Source organism: Larus michahellis, chromosome W (assembly GCF_964199755.1).
Source record: "Larus michahellis chromosome W, bLarMic1.1, whole genome shotgun sequence".
Classification (NCBI taxonomy): Eukaryota; Metazoa; Chordata; class Aves; order Charadriiformes; family Laridae; genus Larus; species Larus michahellis.
Genome location: NC_133929.1, coordinates 24,746,341 through 24,762,764, shown reverse-complemented (window position 1 = coordinate 24,762,764; position 16,424 = coordinate 24,746,341). Strand labels below are relative to the sequence as shown.

The 16,424-nt window shown below is 40.4% G+C and overlaps 1 protein-coding gene across 4 annotated transcripts in view; it reads right to left on the bottom strand.

Moving 5' to 3' along the window:
- Positions 1 to 16,424, bottom strand: part of LOC141735520 (polycomb group RING finger protein 3-like) — a 108,185-nt gene that overhangs the window by 18,911 nt on the left and 72,850 nt on the right. For 3 of the 4 annotated variants that reach the window (XM_074568435.1, XM_074568437.1, XM_074568436.1), the window contains 6 exons: positions 15,231 to 15,327; positions 12,539 to 12,594; positions 11,436 to 11,546; positions 10,599 to 10,687; positions 8,003 to 8,140; positions 2,417 to 2,497 (listed from right to left, as the gene is read on the bottom strand). In XM_074568435.1, the coding sequence (XP_074424536.1) occupies positions 2,417 to 2,497; positions 8,003 to 8,140; positions 10,599 to 10,687; positions 11,436 to 11,546; positions 12,539 to 12,594; positions 15,231 to 15,327 (572 nt within the window). The remainder of the gene's footprint in view (positions 1 to 2,416; positions 2,498 to 8,002; positions 8,141 to 10,598; positions 10,688 to 11,435; positions 11,547 to 12,538; positions 12,595 to 15,230; positions 15,328 to 16,424) is intronic. The other variant, XM_074568438.1, reaches the window with a different exon arrangement.

The following is a 16,424-nucleotide window of genomic DNA, read 5'->3' as shown; positions in this document are numbered from 1 at the left end:
GAGTGGGCTAACAAGAACCATGTGAAGTTCAACAAGGACAAATATAAGGTCTTGCACCTGGGAAAACATAATCCAGGAGTACAGCACAGGCTGGGATCTACCTGGCTGGGGAGCAGCTCTGTGGAAAGGGACCTGGGGGTCCTGGTGGACAACAAACTCAATATGAGTGAAAAGTGTGCTGCTGCAGCAAAGAAAGACAACAGGATGCTGGGTTGCATCAACAAGGGCATCACCAGAAGTCATTATCCCACTCTACTCAGCGCTTGTCAGCCCACACCTGGAATACTGTGTTCATTTTTCGTCCCTGCTATACAAAAAAGATGTGGACAGGCTGGAGAGGGTCCAGAGAAGGGCCACCAAGATGATCAAAGGACTGGGAAGCCTGCCATATGAGGAAAGACTGAGAGAACTGGGTTTGTTCAGCCTTGAGAAAAGAAGGCTTAGGGGAGAGCTTATCACCATGTTCCAGTATTTAAGGGGTGGCTACAAAGAAGATGGAGACTCCCTTTTTACAAGGAATCACACGGAAAAGACAAGGGGAAATATTACTCCTGGGGAGATTCCGATTGGACACAAGAGGAAATTTTTTCACAATGAGAACAATCAGCCATTGGAATAATCTCCCCAGGGAAGTGGTGGATTCTCCAACATTGGACACTTTTAAGATTCATATGAACAGGTTGCTGGGCCATCTTGTCTAGACTGTGCTTTTGCCAAGAAAAGTTGGACCAGATGGTCCTTGAGTTCCCTTCCAACCTGTGATTCTATGATTCTGTGATTCTATGATTTATAAAAGCTGTTATTAATGAATATTGGTTATGATCTGTGTCTTCCCCAATTCAATCCCCTATCAGGGTAAATGGAATTTACAACAAAATCACTTCCTTTTGTTCATTCTAAACCTCATACCTACAAGTTTCACTTGATACCCTTCATCTCTTTCACCAAATAAACCAGTTTACAGTTGCTGCCTTTTCCATGCCACTCATTACTGTATAAATCTTCATGATACGTATATATAGTGGATTTATACAGAGGCACAGCAGTGCTCTTGATTAGCGCTCTGTTCTTTTCCTAATAATTCCTAGCATTTCATTTAGGTTTTTCTTGGACGATTACTGAGCCGATATCTTTATGTCTAACCCCAAAACCTGATTTCTGTTTGATGGCAGTCAACTCAGAGCCCACTATTTTTATATATAAAGTTCAGATACATGTTTTTCCCAGCATGCATCTCTACATTTACCCATATTGAACTTTAGGTGACATTTTATCACCTGATCATCCAGTACTGTAAAGGCCTCCTGCAACCTTTCATTACCAACATTTATGTGTCTTGAATAACTTTATTGGTGCCAGGGTCACCTCACTATTTAACCTCTTTTCCAGGTCATTCACAAATATGTCATAACTGACTACAATCTCCTACCTTCTGTTTCCTAATCTGAAATTAATTACTTCTTCATAGAGAGAAAAAAATTGCCTACCTATTCTTCTATTTATGCATCCAAAGATAAATGGTTTTAAACTGAAAGAGGGTAGATTTAGATTGGATATCAGGAAGAAATTCTTTACTGTGAGGGTGATGAGGCACTGGAACAGGTTGCCCAGGGAAGTTGTGGATGCCCCATCCCTGGAGGTGTTCAAGGCCAGGCTGGATGGGGCTTTGAGCAGCCTGGTCTAGTGGGAGGTGTCCCTGCCCATGGCAGGGGGGTTGGAACTAGATGATCTTTAAGGTTCCTTCCAACTCAAACCATTCTGTGATTCTGTGTGATTCTGTGATCAGGCAGGACTTGCCCCTGGTGAAGCCATGCTGGCTGTCTCGAATCAATTTATGCCTACTAAATATTGCTACAAGTCTCTTGAACTGAAGTGGGGAGCAAAGTTAATTCATCCACCTCCTTTAATGAGTATATTCAGCCTCTCTCTGCCAAACTACAGAATACGAATGTATTGAATATTTGTCTCTTCATTGTAACCATTTTCACAACCTACATAGAGTAATATTAGTCATATCTGACTGACACGGCTGAGAAAAACGTCCCTCTTAATGGCTTCAGCCTCTTTTACCTTATACATTTTTAATGACTATCAAATTGACATCTACCATTAACTTCCCCTTTTCCTTAGTGGCACATTTTACATTTTCCCCCATTTTTCTCTTGAATTAAGAAAAATACCTATGTTTAAAGATAGTTTATTAGACATTTAAAAATATATATTAATTATTATTTATTTATATATTATATATTTAATATTTAACATGTAATATATTATATTAATATAATATATTAAACCATTTTGAAGTTATTGCAGTATAGGCCTGCATGATACATGCTTTATGAACTTTGTTCTTTAGTCAGCTAATGATTTACATGGAACATGAAAATTTTGATGAAAAGCAGTTGTGTCATACCTTAAATCTCCATCTAGTAACAACTACAAACTTGAGTGTGTGGTCCTTGCCAAGAATCTCTTCATTGCATAATATATCCAGCTGATGTAAAAAGAAGAAATAATTAATTCACTGAGACACAGAACATGGCTTTGAAACAATACACTTCAGGTAAGGCCCAATAAAAAGATCAAAGAAACAGAACTCAATTCTCATGTAAAGACAGCTTTGTCCTTTAACATGCTATGAAAATGTTTACACAGTACCCAGCAAGTAATGTTCTACTTTGAAAATACATTTTTAAAAGGCTATCCCCCACTTATACATCAGTGTTTAGGGCTTTTTTTTTCAGAAACTTCGTAGTTGTTTTTTCTTTTCTATGTCAGCTTTGAAAGATCTTGATACTGGAAATAGCAAGGGTATGGACTCATATGCAAATGTGAGATCATGTGATCAGCCATCAGCTGAATTGCAATAGATGATCATGCACATGATCTTAGCCTATTTGACTGCAAGGTGACATATACTGAAAGGGTAAGTCACCATGAAAGTGACATATGCTAATCGTACTTTACCACAATCTGAGAAAGCTAAGAATGTGCATGCAGTCCACTAACTTAGCTGACAGACAATAACTCAAACCAGGATTTGTCTATAACATTCAACCAAGTGTTCACATCCTTAGGGCCTTCATCCTAAAAACATATTTTTCACTGGACATACCAATACACTGTTTCCACAAAAATGCCATGTGCCCTTAAATGGTGAGGGAGGACTCCCAAAACACAAGTACTGTTGAATGAACATTCTTACATTTCAATAAGAACCAAATAGGTTGTAAAACCAGAGATTGCTGCAGTGGAATAGTGAGTTTAAACACAAAAGCAAAAGGTGTAATTAGTAAGAAAGCAATCCAGGTTCTGAAAGGTGTTAGGAATTTTGACACAGATGCTAGATGGGCCGACCATAGGTGACATACAGCTGGATCAACTACTCACCAAAAAGGAAGACCTTTCTGGGGACATGATAATCAATGGCAGCCTTGGTTGTAGCAACCATGACATAGTGAAGTTCAAGATCCTGAAGGGAGCGAGGAAATCAAGTAGCAGAATACAGATCCTGGGAAGAAATTTGCTTTTTCAGGAAGCTAGTAAGTGGGATCCCATGAGAGGCAGCTCTGAAGGGCAAAGGAGCTCAAGAGATGACAAGACCTTAAGGACATCGTCCTCCAAGCACAAGTCCATCCCAATACTCAGAAAAATGAGTAGATGTATCAGGATACCAGCTTGGCCAAACAGGGAGCTCATGAGAAAAAGGACATATACAGGAGGTGGAAGTGAGGACAGGCTACAAAGGAGGAATACAGAAACATTGCCTGGGTATACAGAGATGGTTTGGGGAAAGCCAAAGCTCAGCTGGAGCTGAAACTGGCAAGGGACATCAAGGGCAACAAGAAGAACTTCAACTGCTACATTATTAATAAAAGAATAAGCAAGTAAAATGTGAGCCCACTGCTGCATGGGGTGGACAATTTAGTGACAGTGTCTGCAGATAAGGTTGAGGTATTCAGTGCCTTCTGTGCCTTGGTTTTCACCAGCAAGGTCTCCCAGCCTTTTTGTGCCTAGAGACAGGGTTCAAGGAGGAGATGAACTGCCAGTAGCAGAGGAGGATAGAGTCAGGGATCTATTGAGAAATCTCAACCCATACTAGTCCATGGGACCAGATGGGATGCGTCCAAGGGTTGCCACAAGAATTTGCTGATGTCATTGTGAGGCCACACTATCATCACTGAAAGGTCACAGAGATCAGGGAAAGTACCCAATGCCTGGAGAAATGTTGTACCCATCTTCAAAAAGGGCAGAAAGGACTATTTAGGGAACTAGAGGCCAGTCAGCCTCACTTTGGTGATCCCTGGGCAAGTTATGAAGTGGGTCCTCTTGGAAGCCATTTCTGGGCACATAAAGGCAAAGGTAAATCCATGCTGGCTACTCCCAATCACCAAGGGAAAAAATCATACTTGACCAAACTGATTGCCTTCTTTAATGAAATGACTAGATCGATGGATGAGGAGAGAACAGTGGATGTTGTCAACCTTGACTTAAACAAGGCTTTCAGCACCATCTTGCACAGCATCCTTGTATCCAAATTGGGACATTATGATCTGGATGGGTGGACTACCTGATGAATGAAGACCCAGGTGGACTGTCAGGCTCAGAAGGTAGTGGTTAAATGGGTTGTACTCTACGTAGAGGCCAGTAACACGTGGAGTACTGCAGGAGTCTATCCTGGGACCTGTGCTGTTGAATGTCTTTATCAGTGACCTGGAAGAGGAGACAAAATCCACCTCATCAAGATTGTGGATGACACCAAACTAGGGGAGTGCAGCTGACACACTTGAGGACAGGGCTGCCATTTAGAGGGACCTGGACAGGGCAGAAGGATGGGCTGACAAGAATCTCATGAAATTCAACAAGAATAACAGCAAAGTCATGAGACGTTACAAGCTGGGTAGCAGCTCTGCTGAAAGGACCTGGGGTCCTGGTTGAAAGCAAGGTGAACGTGAGTCAGCGGTGTGCTCTGGCAGTGATGAAGCCTAACAGGATACTGGGGTGAATCAACAGAAGCACAGCCAATAAACTGAAGGAAGTCAACGGAACAATGTCCAAGTGGAAACCAGTAACGAGTGGTGTCCCTCGAGGGTCCATACTGGGACCAATACTATTTAATATTTGCATCGGTGACAGAGACAGTGGGATTAAGTACACCCTCAGCAAGTTTGCAGATGACACCAAGGTGAGTGGTGCAGTTGATTCCCTAGAGGGAAGGGCTGCCATCCAGAGGGACAAGCTTGAGGAGTAGGCCTCTGCGAACCTCAAGAAGTTCAACAAGGCTAAGTGCAGGGGCCTGCGCTTCGGTTGGGGCAATCCCCAGTATCAATATAGACTGGGAGATGAATGGATTGAGAGCAGCCCTGCAGAGAAGGACTTGGGGGTACTGGTGGATGAAAAGCTGGACATGAGCCAACAATGTGCGCTTGCAGCCCAGAAAGCCAATTGTATCCTGGGCTGCATCAGAAGATATATGGTCAGCAGGTCGAGAGAGGTGATTCTTCCCCTCTACTCTGCTCTGGTGAGACCCCACCTGGAGTACTACATCCAGCTCTGGGGTCCTCAGTACAAGAAAGACATGGACCTGTTGGAGCGGGTCCAGAGGAGGGCCACAAAGATGATCAGAGGGCTGGAGCACCTCTCCTATGAAGACAGGCTGAGAGAGTTGGGGTTCTTCAGCCTGGAGAAGAGAAGGCTCCAGGGAGACCTTATTGTGGCCTTTCAATATGTAACGGGGGCTTTTAAGAAAGATGGAAAAAGACATTTTGCCAGGGCCTGTAGTGATAGGACAAGGGGCAACAGATTTAAACTGAAAGAGTGTAGGTTTAGACTGGACATAAGGAAGAAATTCTTTATGATGAGGGTGGTGAGACACTGGAACAGGTTGCCCAGAGAAGTTGTGGATTCCCCATCCCTGGAAATGTTCAAGGTCAGGTTGGATGGGGCTTTGAGCAACCTGGTCTAGTGAAAGATGTCTAATGAAAGCTGACCGGCAGAAAAGGACCTGGGGGTATTGGTTGACAGCCAGCTGAATATGAGCCAGCAGTGTGCCCAGGTGGCCAAGAAGGCCAACAGCATCCTGGCCTGTATCAGGAATATTGTGGTGAGTAGGACTAGGGAAGTGATCGTCCCCCTGTACTCAGCACTGATAAGGCTGCACCTCGAATACCATGTTCAGTTTTAGGCTCCTCACCACAGAAAAGACATCGAGGTTCTGGAGCATGTCCAGAGAAGGGCAACGAAGCTGGTGAGGGGTCTAGAGCACAGATCTTATGAGGAGTGGCTGAGGGAACTAGGGTTGTTTAGTCTGGAGAAAAGGAGGCTGAGGGGAGACCTCATCGCTCTCTACAACTACCTGAAAGGAGGTTGTAGAGAGGTAGGGGTTGGTCTGTTCTCTGAAGTAACAAGTGATAGGACAAGATGAAATGGCCTCAAGTTGCACCAGGGGAGGTTTAGGATGGTTATTAGGAGAAATTTCTTCACAGAAAGGGTTAGCAAACATTGGAACAGGCTGCCCAGGGAAGTGGTTGAAGCACTATCCCTGAAGGTATTTAAAAGATGTGTAGACATGGTGCTTAGTGACAAGGTTTAGTGGTGGTTTTATCTGTGTTAGGTTAATGGTTGGACTTGATGATCTTAAAGGTCCCTTCCAACCTAGACAATTCCATGCTTCTATGTCCCTGCTCATGGCAGGGGGGTTGGACTAGATGATCTTTGAAGGTCCCTTCCAACCTTCCATTTTATGATTCTAAGTGATTATTCCCCTTTAACTCATCATTCATTAGACCACATCTGTAATGCTGCATCCAGTTTTGGCCCCTCCGGTACAAGAAAAATGTTGATAAACTTGAGCAAGTTCAGCGGAGGGTCACCAAGGTGGTCAGGGTGCTTGAACACAGGCCCTATAAGGAGAGGTTGAGGGAACTGGGCCTGTTTATCTTGGAGAAGAGAAGGCTTAAAGGGGACCTAGTTACAGCCTTCCAATAGCTAAGAGAAGCCTATAGAGAAGATAGAGCTAGGCTCTTTACCGATATGCATGGTAGGAGAATGAGGGACAATGGTCATCAATGGAAACAGGAAGTTCTGACTGACTATAAGGAGCAAAAAAAATCTCAACAAGAATCATTAAGCACCAGAACAAGTTTCCCAAATAGGTCATGGCATCACCATCCTTGGAAGTTTTCAAGATTGAGAGATGGCAGTTTGAGAGTCAGACTGGATGGAGGCGGACTGTGACTAATACAAACAAAGAGGAAACAGAGGCTGCATTTTCACATGCCTGCTGCCATTATCTGTTCTAGTTTTAGAATCTGAAATGACAGAACTTGCAGAGTATATAAAAGCCTCTTTCTCCCCTTACCCTACACCATGATTTCTTCCCACAAACAGTCCAATTATGTACTCCCTGCAGAGACGGTGGCACCAGCTGATACTACACAAGGATGAGTTTCACTCAGAGTAGAGAAACAGAAGAAAGTATATGTGCTTTTATCCATTTACTCAGTCTTTCAGTAGTGTTCAAGTCTTATAATCCATTCTCTGCACTGAGTGAAAAATCTCTGCTAGGGCAGCGTATCCCTTCATTTAAGGCCACCAAAAAAAGCATCTTGCAGGACTCAGTTTTAACACAGGTGGAAAACACATAACCAAGCCTCTTGGTATGTTTTAAAACTAGTCATGGAACAACACACTGAGCTGCACTGCCAACTTTTTATAAAGCCAGGAACCAGTAAGAGCTACATTGTATTGGAGGGGCAGAAAAAAAAGGGAAGATGATCAGCATCTTTAAATTAAAAGGAGGGGGGAGGTAAATTTGGAGGAAAACCTATTTGTCTGCATTCAGCTCCTCAACTTAAATAGCCATTTTCTGTTTCTTTATATTAGCAAATAGTGTGTGCTTCAGGTTTTTTTTAAATCTGATTGGAAGGAAAGACACTGTTATGAAAATAATCCATAAGATTTTCATTTGCAAAATCATGTTAAAACATTAAAACATTACCTCATTAAAAGAAGAAAGGTTAAGTTTTTTAGCAATGAACTTCTTTAGATGCAAGACTGTTGCTTGTGCTGAGCAGCGGATCCATTTTCGTTTCAATCCACGTAATTTGCTGCTATTGCATTCCAAGCAGATGCTTACCTTCAGGAAAAAGCAAACACAGTCCCTGTAATGCAGCATTTATGAGTCCAACAAAAAGGTGAAAATGTAGAATACCAGTATTTTTTAAAGAAAAACGCATGCAGTGTCATTAAAAAAAAAGGTTGTCTTGTATTTTGTCAGCTTACTGTTAAGCACCATTCAACTCAAAAGGGATCTGGACAAAAATTCAAAGCAAAACTTTAGGGCTGTCTTGTTCCAGAGCTTTTTTTCCTAACTGCAGAGGTTACAACTAGTTCAGAAGAAGCCTAGGTCAAGGCCAAAGCGAGATATCTAATATAAAAACCTGTCAGGACCCTGAGCTCATTGCCCTTCCCGCTGTGGGTTTGGTTGCCTGAGCTCAGGGCCAATTTTGATAAGCAGCTGTATGACCATGAAATTATTGTGAAGAAAGAGCTGTTTGAGAAAAAGCTTGAAGAATTTTCAGTGTGAGCTCACTCTGCTCCACTTAGCAGCATCATTTAAGCTGAAGCTCCCTCCCTTGGTTGGTTGCCCTGCATGAGCTATGTTGCAACCATGCCCATGCCTGGCCTAGACTCTGACTGACAGATTAGACTTCCTGGCTTGACCTTGGACCTGTCTCATCACTATGGACTTGGTTTGGTGATCACTGGACTGTGTATGATCTTGATTACTGTCATCTCTGGACCTGACTTCAACTTGCTGATTTTACTTTCTGGCTTAACCTTGGACCTGCCTCATCACTAAAGATTTACCTGGTGATCACTGGACTGTGGCTGAATCTGGTCACTATCACCAGAGCTGCTGTGCTCTCCTTATTCAGTTATTGTGGAACTGCACCCCTTGATGGTTGAGGTCAGTGCCCTGTCTGCCTTGCTGTCACTCTTGGCTCCTGGCTTGCCTGCCCCTATGGAGCAGCAGCCTGCCCCTGCTCCCTCACAAAACCATTACCACTTCTTAATTACTGTTTCTAATCTAACCTCTGAATCCGGTGACATGGTTTAATATTTAAGGCATGTTTTAAAATAATATTTTGAATTTTAAAATTTACTGATGTAGATGATGCAACAAATTTTTGAAGTTCAAAAGATTATATGTGAAAAAATGGCCTTTTGATCTCTGTGCTTCAATTCCCTCTTCTTTTCTCAATTATCTATTTTCTTTATTTAGTCTAAGCTTGTCCCGGGTTGAGGTAAAACAGAACCAACTTTCTGTTCAGTAATTTTAGTTCTTAGCTAGGCCTCTTCTAACTCTCTGAAATTAACAGCATGTTGTGTCTAAAGCAGTTCATTCAGAGTGATAAGACAGTTCATGCCAAGGAATGGTACGCAGAGAGGCTCTTGCTTATACTTATTGCTATAACAATCAAGGTCAGCTAATTTCGTTATTTGCCCCATTGGAGGGTCGGAAGCGGAAAAGCGTAGAGGGGTCCCACCTGCAGGGAGGAGCGGACAGGACAGGCGACCCAAAACTGACCAACAGGGATATTCCATCCCATCTGCCCCATGCTCAGTATAAAAGCTGAGGGATCAAAGGGTCAGCTCTCTCTTCCTTCAGTGGCTGATATCTGAGGAGGACCCTGCCTGTTCATCTGCCTTTGATCCCGATCTGTGTGTTCCTGACTCCAACTCTGGAACCCGGTTCCCACCCGTCGCTGAGTCCAGCCTGGGACTTCCCCAGTGCCTGCTGGTGACATCATCCTGGGAGTTTAATATGGTTTTGTATATACTGTATCTATTTCATTATTTTCCTTTTTATTTTATTATTAATATTTCATTAAAGTAGTTTAGTTTCTTTTAAACTCGTAAATCTCTTTATTTCTCCTCCTCCTCTCTGTGTGCAAGATGTTGGGGGAGAGCATCTGTCGCCAGCCATTGGCCAATTTGGCCAAAACCACGACAAAGCTCTTTAGGACAAGTTTTATTCTGTGCACTTAAATGATCTGTTACAAAGCACAATCCATCTGAATACTACCATTGCACTATCATTAAATGGAAAATTAATCCAAATTTAATTTACTTTGGACACAGTTAGCAGGGAAACATGAAGGCAGTGACCTGTGTATTCCAATAGCAAGTTTCATACTCAAAAAGGTTTTGTGTTTAAAACTTGACGCTAAATACTAAGTAAAAAAAGACTTTTCATTCTAATTATTGAAACATATTTAGTCCTCATGCACCAGAGTGGCATGAGAGTAGACTCTCAGATAAAGGGCCCAAATGACTTGAAATCTAGTTGAGATGAAAGCCAACATTCAGGAAACACAGGAATAGTTATAACTATCAAACCTTAATGAAATTCTCAAAACCAAATTTCTCCACAGCTACCTAAATAAAAAAGATGAAGCTCAAGTTTACACAAAAGCATGGGAGAACACTGTCAGAGGGAAAAAAGTTTATCAAATAAAAATAATAATTTAAAGATAAAGTGGAAATACAAAATAAAACTAAGAAATGCCCTATATCAAAAGTAAGCCCACCTGTTCATCACTTCGATGATAGTCATTATCTTCTTCCTGTTTTTCTTCAGAAGTTTCTTTGTATGCATTTTCATCTGGTTTAGTTTCACCTTTCAGAAGAAATAAGAGCATTACAATAATTAAATTAGACATATCAGATGACAGGTAATGCTGAAACAAAGTCAAGACTATAAGAGCAAATGTGGTTTTTTTTGTTTGGGTTTGTATTTTTTAACTAATTAAGCTTGTCAGAGTATGATCAGCTTCTCTTCTAACCAGGAAAAAAGTTGGAAAGCAGCTTTATTCTTGGTAGCAGAAAATCAGTTCAAGACACCTTGCTACAAATTTGCCAGGGCTCATTCACTATTCTGTAAAACTGATATGCTCTCCTGACAGTCACAAATTTGAAAATTATTTTGCTCTTGGATAAATACACACACACATACATTTTAAGTGCAACCACTACAGCATTTCTATCACAAGATTACACTTAACATCAGTAGTTTCTGCAGTTAAAGAAAGTCAGCACTGGGATAAAAATTAACTTTTTCTTATCACAGAGTTCCCACATAGATACTACTGAAGATCTTAACCAGGAACACATTACAGCCAGCAAAAAGAACACATTCTATAACAAGTGTGATGCAAAATAATACTGCACTTAGACGGTGATTTCAAAGTGGTGAGTTCTTGTATATAGTCCAATATATAAGCACAAGCAAGCCTTGTACAATATTATACAACAATTATGAGTGCTAATAAATATTAGCTAGACACCTACATCTGACAGATCCTTTCAGCAACTTAATGGCAGCCTGTGCCCCCACCCCAAGACAGAATAAACATAAGACCATTTACCATTGCGATGTGAATCTAAATGTTGCTTTGCAGACCATGTCTCCCCTTTGATGTCCCCTGGTATTTCCATACCCAGTTTGTGATAGAATTCCCTCTGCTTTTTCATTTCCGCTGTTTAAAATTGTAAATATTAGTTATGTAATAAAGTTCCAACAAAATATTTATCAAGGTATTCCAAAATCCTCCTCTGTTCTGTAAAAGAAGCTTGTCAGGCAGGAAGTGGTATTAGCACTTTTTGCTACTTCTCTACTCTTGTTGCCATAATCGAGTTACCCCAGATCTTATTCTTAAGAAGCAGAATACTACCAAGTCATCTGCAGAGCTATTATTACACTATTCTGTTATTACATATAAAATAAATTTTAAATACTATGCCATACTTTGTGGTTTTTCCCCCTTCAATATTTCTGTCAATATATTGGTTTTGAATTTTTATCTGTACTTCTGATTTTCAATATCCTAGAAATAATTTTAAAATAATCTCTTTACCTAAACTTGCTTATAAATGTCCAATAATGTTCTCACTTGACAGCTTAATTGGATTGAAATATTATACTTAAATAAAAGTAGCAACACACCACTGAAAAATAATACTGAACAATTACTATAAAGCATTCCTTTAGTTCAACAGATTCATTATCAAAGTAGATTATAAGAACATAAATACAAAGGTACCTGCCAGCAAAGGATTTAAGTACATCTTAGGAGAAGAAAAATTCACTGAAGCTAAAAGTTATGCTACATTAGTATTCTACCTCTGAGAACTCTTCAAAGCTGTCAAAAAAGACATGAATATGTACACAGTTTATTGAAGAATGTAAGCAAATTATAGAATGCCAGCATGAAAAAGTTGTAGTGCTATTTAGGTTTACATAATGTTACTTTTCCCTGAAACGACACCAGCATTTTAATTTCTAAAGTTTTTTCAGTAACACTGCTAGTACAATCTAAAATTTAAAAAAGCACTGAAGTATAGAGGAAAAGTAGTACTAGAACCGGAACAAGTGAAAATGTAATTTTCCTCACTTCCTCCTTTTGTTAATGTAAAGGAACTATGTGTAAATCGAACATTCAGTAAAAATAGGTTATACTAGAAAACTTACCTTCTTGGAGGCCTGGCACAAGTTTGTAAACAATATCTTGCATTGTTCTATCATGACTAGCAGGAAAAAAAAAGAAAAATTGAAGGTTTAAGTTAGCCATCTTGATTCAAAACATTTCTCTTAAAGACATTCAGTATTAAATTGACTCTGCAAACCTCTAAAGTCTTATAAGAAATGAAAATATTTATCTTGGATAACTGAAATATCAAACATGATATTACAGTAACAAGAAAGGAATGCAGATAAGGTTCAGGCTAAGACAAGAACTGACAAAAGTTAAACTGACAAAAGTTTAACAGAAATGCTAGGAAGGATGGTCTTTATGATGCAAAGGATGGCATTCTGTGAGAGATGCCATATAACTGCATGTGTATCAGTAACATAACTCTCAAAATTCCTTGACAATTTTGACAAAAGCATTTTTTTATTTTCTGTTTCTAGACACTAGACACTTTTCTGTTTCTAGAAACTAGACTGTTTCTTACCCCTTTTAATTAATCTCTTGTGTTGCTAGGTTGTTTATCTATCCATAATGGGCTTTTTAAAAAACATGAGGAAAAAAGCCTATAGGGGAAAAAAAGAAGAGAATAAAGAAGAGAATAAAGGAAAGAAAAATTGTGTTTGCTCTTATAATCCAGCATTTTACCCAAGAGCAACATCATGTAGCTCAGAATCCCATCTAGCTAAAACGGGTGGAGCAAAAAAGACTGATCCGGCACAGAAGGAAGGAAATGGTGGGGAAGCAGGACTAGTTAAGATTCTAATCACTGATGTTTTCAACCAAAGTTTAACTACAAGCTGCCATTTCCTGGATTACTCTAAAACAAGTCATTGCCTGAAAGGACCAGAACATTACCCTGTCTTCCAAGCTATAAATAAAATCCAATACAAACTAAAATGTCAGCCTCAGCTGCTACCAGGGTATTAACTCCAGAAGAGTTTACAATACCAAATTCCAACTTTGACTCTCAGGTTAGGGCTTTTAAATGTCATTTAGATATTGCAGGAACATCTCCAAAAACATTTCCATCTAAATGAATTATTTTAGCCACCATCATGAGAGCAGAGAATTTAACAGCATTCTTAAAGATGAAACATGAGATGTGTTTGTTTTACCTATTTCCCAGATGGATGGGGATGAGTTAGATCACAGATTCTTGTAACTAAGGCATAATACAACGTTCCTCCCTATTAATTCTCTATTGAAGAAACCACAGACTTGCAAAAGCAGGTTGGACAAAGGTTATCTGTTTTGATCTTTAAGGGGCAGTATTTTGTAACTAGCTCAGAAAAATACTTCTCTAGGAGGGCATCTTCATTTTTCAAAGCAGTAGAGCAAAAAACCTAGACTGAAGAAGTGGATCACTTTTTAAAAAGACAGTACTGTGCACTCAGCGTCCACAAACAACTGTCAAATCCACTTCTAACTGCTCAGTCCGAGGCTATGCTCCCAGGCCTCTCAGCATTGAAAACAAGCTTCTGAACCAATACACATGTATTCCTGTAGCTTTACAAAGGACAACCATGTTGTCTTAAGTGACATTTGTTTCTTCTTGCCTTCTGGCATGGATTTGTCATTACTGTTTTGTCATATTTCAAAATACACTCTAGTACAGTCTCTACATCATTCTTGGAAGGTAGAAGAAAAACCTATCTTATTTCTGACTCCTGAAGGGGACTCAGTTTTGAGCAATTCAGAAAGTTTTTATAGGATGTGCGCAATTCTCAGTGAAAATGGAGAATCATATTCATTTTCTATAGCCACATCTTCAAAAGCTGCACTAGAACTGAGACGTGCACATTTGAAGCAGTGCCACAAATGAAAAAAACTTTGCATGGAGGTAGACAAGAGTTCACACAACATGCAGCAGCTATTGTGACCACACTGTCTCAATACATTTCTATCAATGAAAGTTTCTTTGGTACAAATCTCTAGTGCAGATTTGGCCAAGTCAGGTGTTATAAACATTTGACTACCTTTGAAATTTTTAAAATGAGAGGAAACTGTTAAAGAAAAAGAAAGGTAATGTACAAAGAAACAGAAAAATACACTGAAAAAGAAGGAAATTATGATACTACACCCCATTCATTTTAGGTCACACAATAAGGGAGCTCTGTATGGGAATGGAAAGAAACAGGCACAAATCTATCAGAGACTGTTCCATTCAAGATGTTGAAGCCACTACTCTAACTTTTCTGCTAGCAGCTTTTTCATCTGCACCTATGAACTAAACAGTTCTTTGAAAGACTAAATCAACAATAATGCTGTGTATTTGCAAAGTCTTTGAACACACCCTCTCAGTCACTGAAAACCACTGTCATTGTTCTGAAGATTTAATAAAAATGTAATTCATGTAGATGTTCCATATGTGCAACCTCTATGATCCAGGCATGCAAAACAGGAAGTGACTAAATCTCATTAAACTTGACTCAGGAATTAAACAATAAAGTCTATTGTGTTTGTCTGATTCAAGAGAAAAGGATTTGCATCAAAAGAATTGCAAATTCACAGCAGAATTCAATATCTTTTATATAGATCTTCTATCTTCTAATCAAGATTCTTTATATATATTTAAAATATTGATAAGCAAATAAAAAAAATGTAGAGAGAAATTGTGCTGTATTTGAGAGGTTTGTACAGTCCAGAGAGTAAGTAGTTGTGCTTTTCCCTTCATACTGCACACTTACTTACCCAATATACTGTAATGGATGGCTTTGGTGTATAACAATCCGACATGTTGGACAGGTGTTGTTTTCCTCCAAATACTTCACCAAGCAGCTTCTACAGACTAATAACAAGAACATTAATAATTAAAAAGAAATAAAACGAGATGTAGTTTGAAGAAACTTGTGAGTTTGCCAGGGGTATCTGAGTGGGTTTCTGACACCCTTGGGCTATGCCTGTGGAGGGACTGGCCGACAGGAGACAGGTCTTGCAAGAGGGGCGGGCAAGAGTTGGATGGTGCTGGCGGTCCCCATGGCCAGTTCAAACCCCGGGAAGCCGCATATAACAGGCCCCTAGAGAGTGCTAGCAACCAAGAGTGTGGCATCAGTTGGGAGTGGTGTTGGCAGTTTTCATGAAACTTGTCAGTTGTTGGGCTGCTCCCTGCTCTGGACACCTTCAGGCTTAGGTTGCAGCCCTGATGGTCACCCCAAATAACATGTGGCTGTGCAAGCCTACCCAGAAGCTCAAGGTCTCCAGGGAATTAGAATTAGAAGGATGATATCTTTCAAAAGAATTACCATTCTATAAGTAAGTGGGACTTTTTTTTTCTGAGAACTACAAGGAGACTGTGACCTGCTAAAAGAAAAAGGTGTCCACCTGCTGCCACTGCAAGGTTGAGGCTGAAACCCAAACAGAAGCACTACAGCCTACTTATGCTGTCTCCACCCAAACAGACCTCCCAAGGACTGAAATAGCTGTCCAGACCTCAGGTTGCATGGAGCTGCAGCACCTGGAAGTCCCCCTAACACCTGAAGGCAGTGATGGATGTCATAGCTGCAAGTGTGCCCAGCTAGAACTCCTCAAACAAGTAGCTATATTACAAGAGGAGCTCAACAGGCAGTGCGGTATCCAGGAATGTGAGTGGGAGATCAATATATAGTATTGTGCACTGTCCCAGGCTGAGCGACAGTCCGGCCTTAAGGCTGTGCAAGGGGAAGGTAAACCTGCTGTGCAAGGGGAAGGTAAGCCTGAATTCAACCTCAAGCTGACTGATATAAGAAACTCACAAGATGAATAAGACTGGACCCTTGTCTTTGCTCAGGGCAGAAGGAAGAACCTTCCCCTAAATTGCCCCTGCATAACAGAGACAACACTCTGGGGTTGGAGAACGAAGAGCACATGAGTAACAGACAAGATCCAGGAAGAGCTGACCATGCAAAG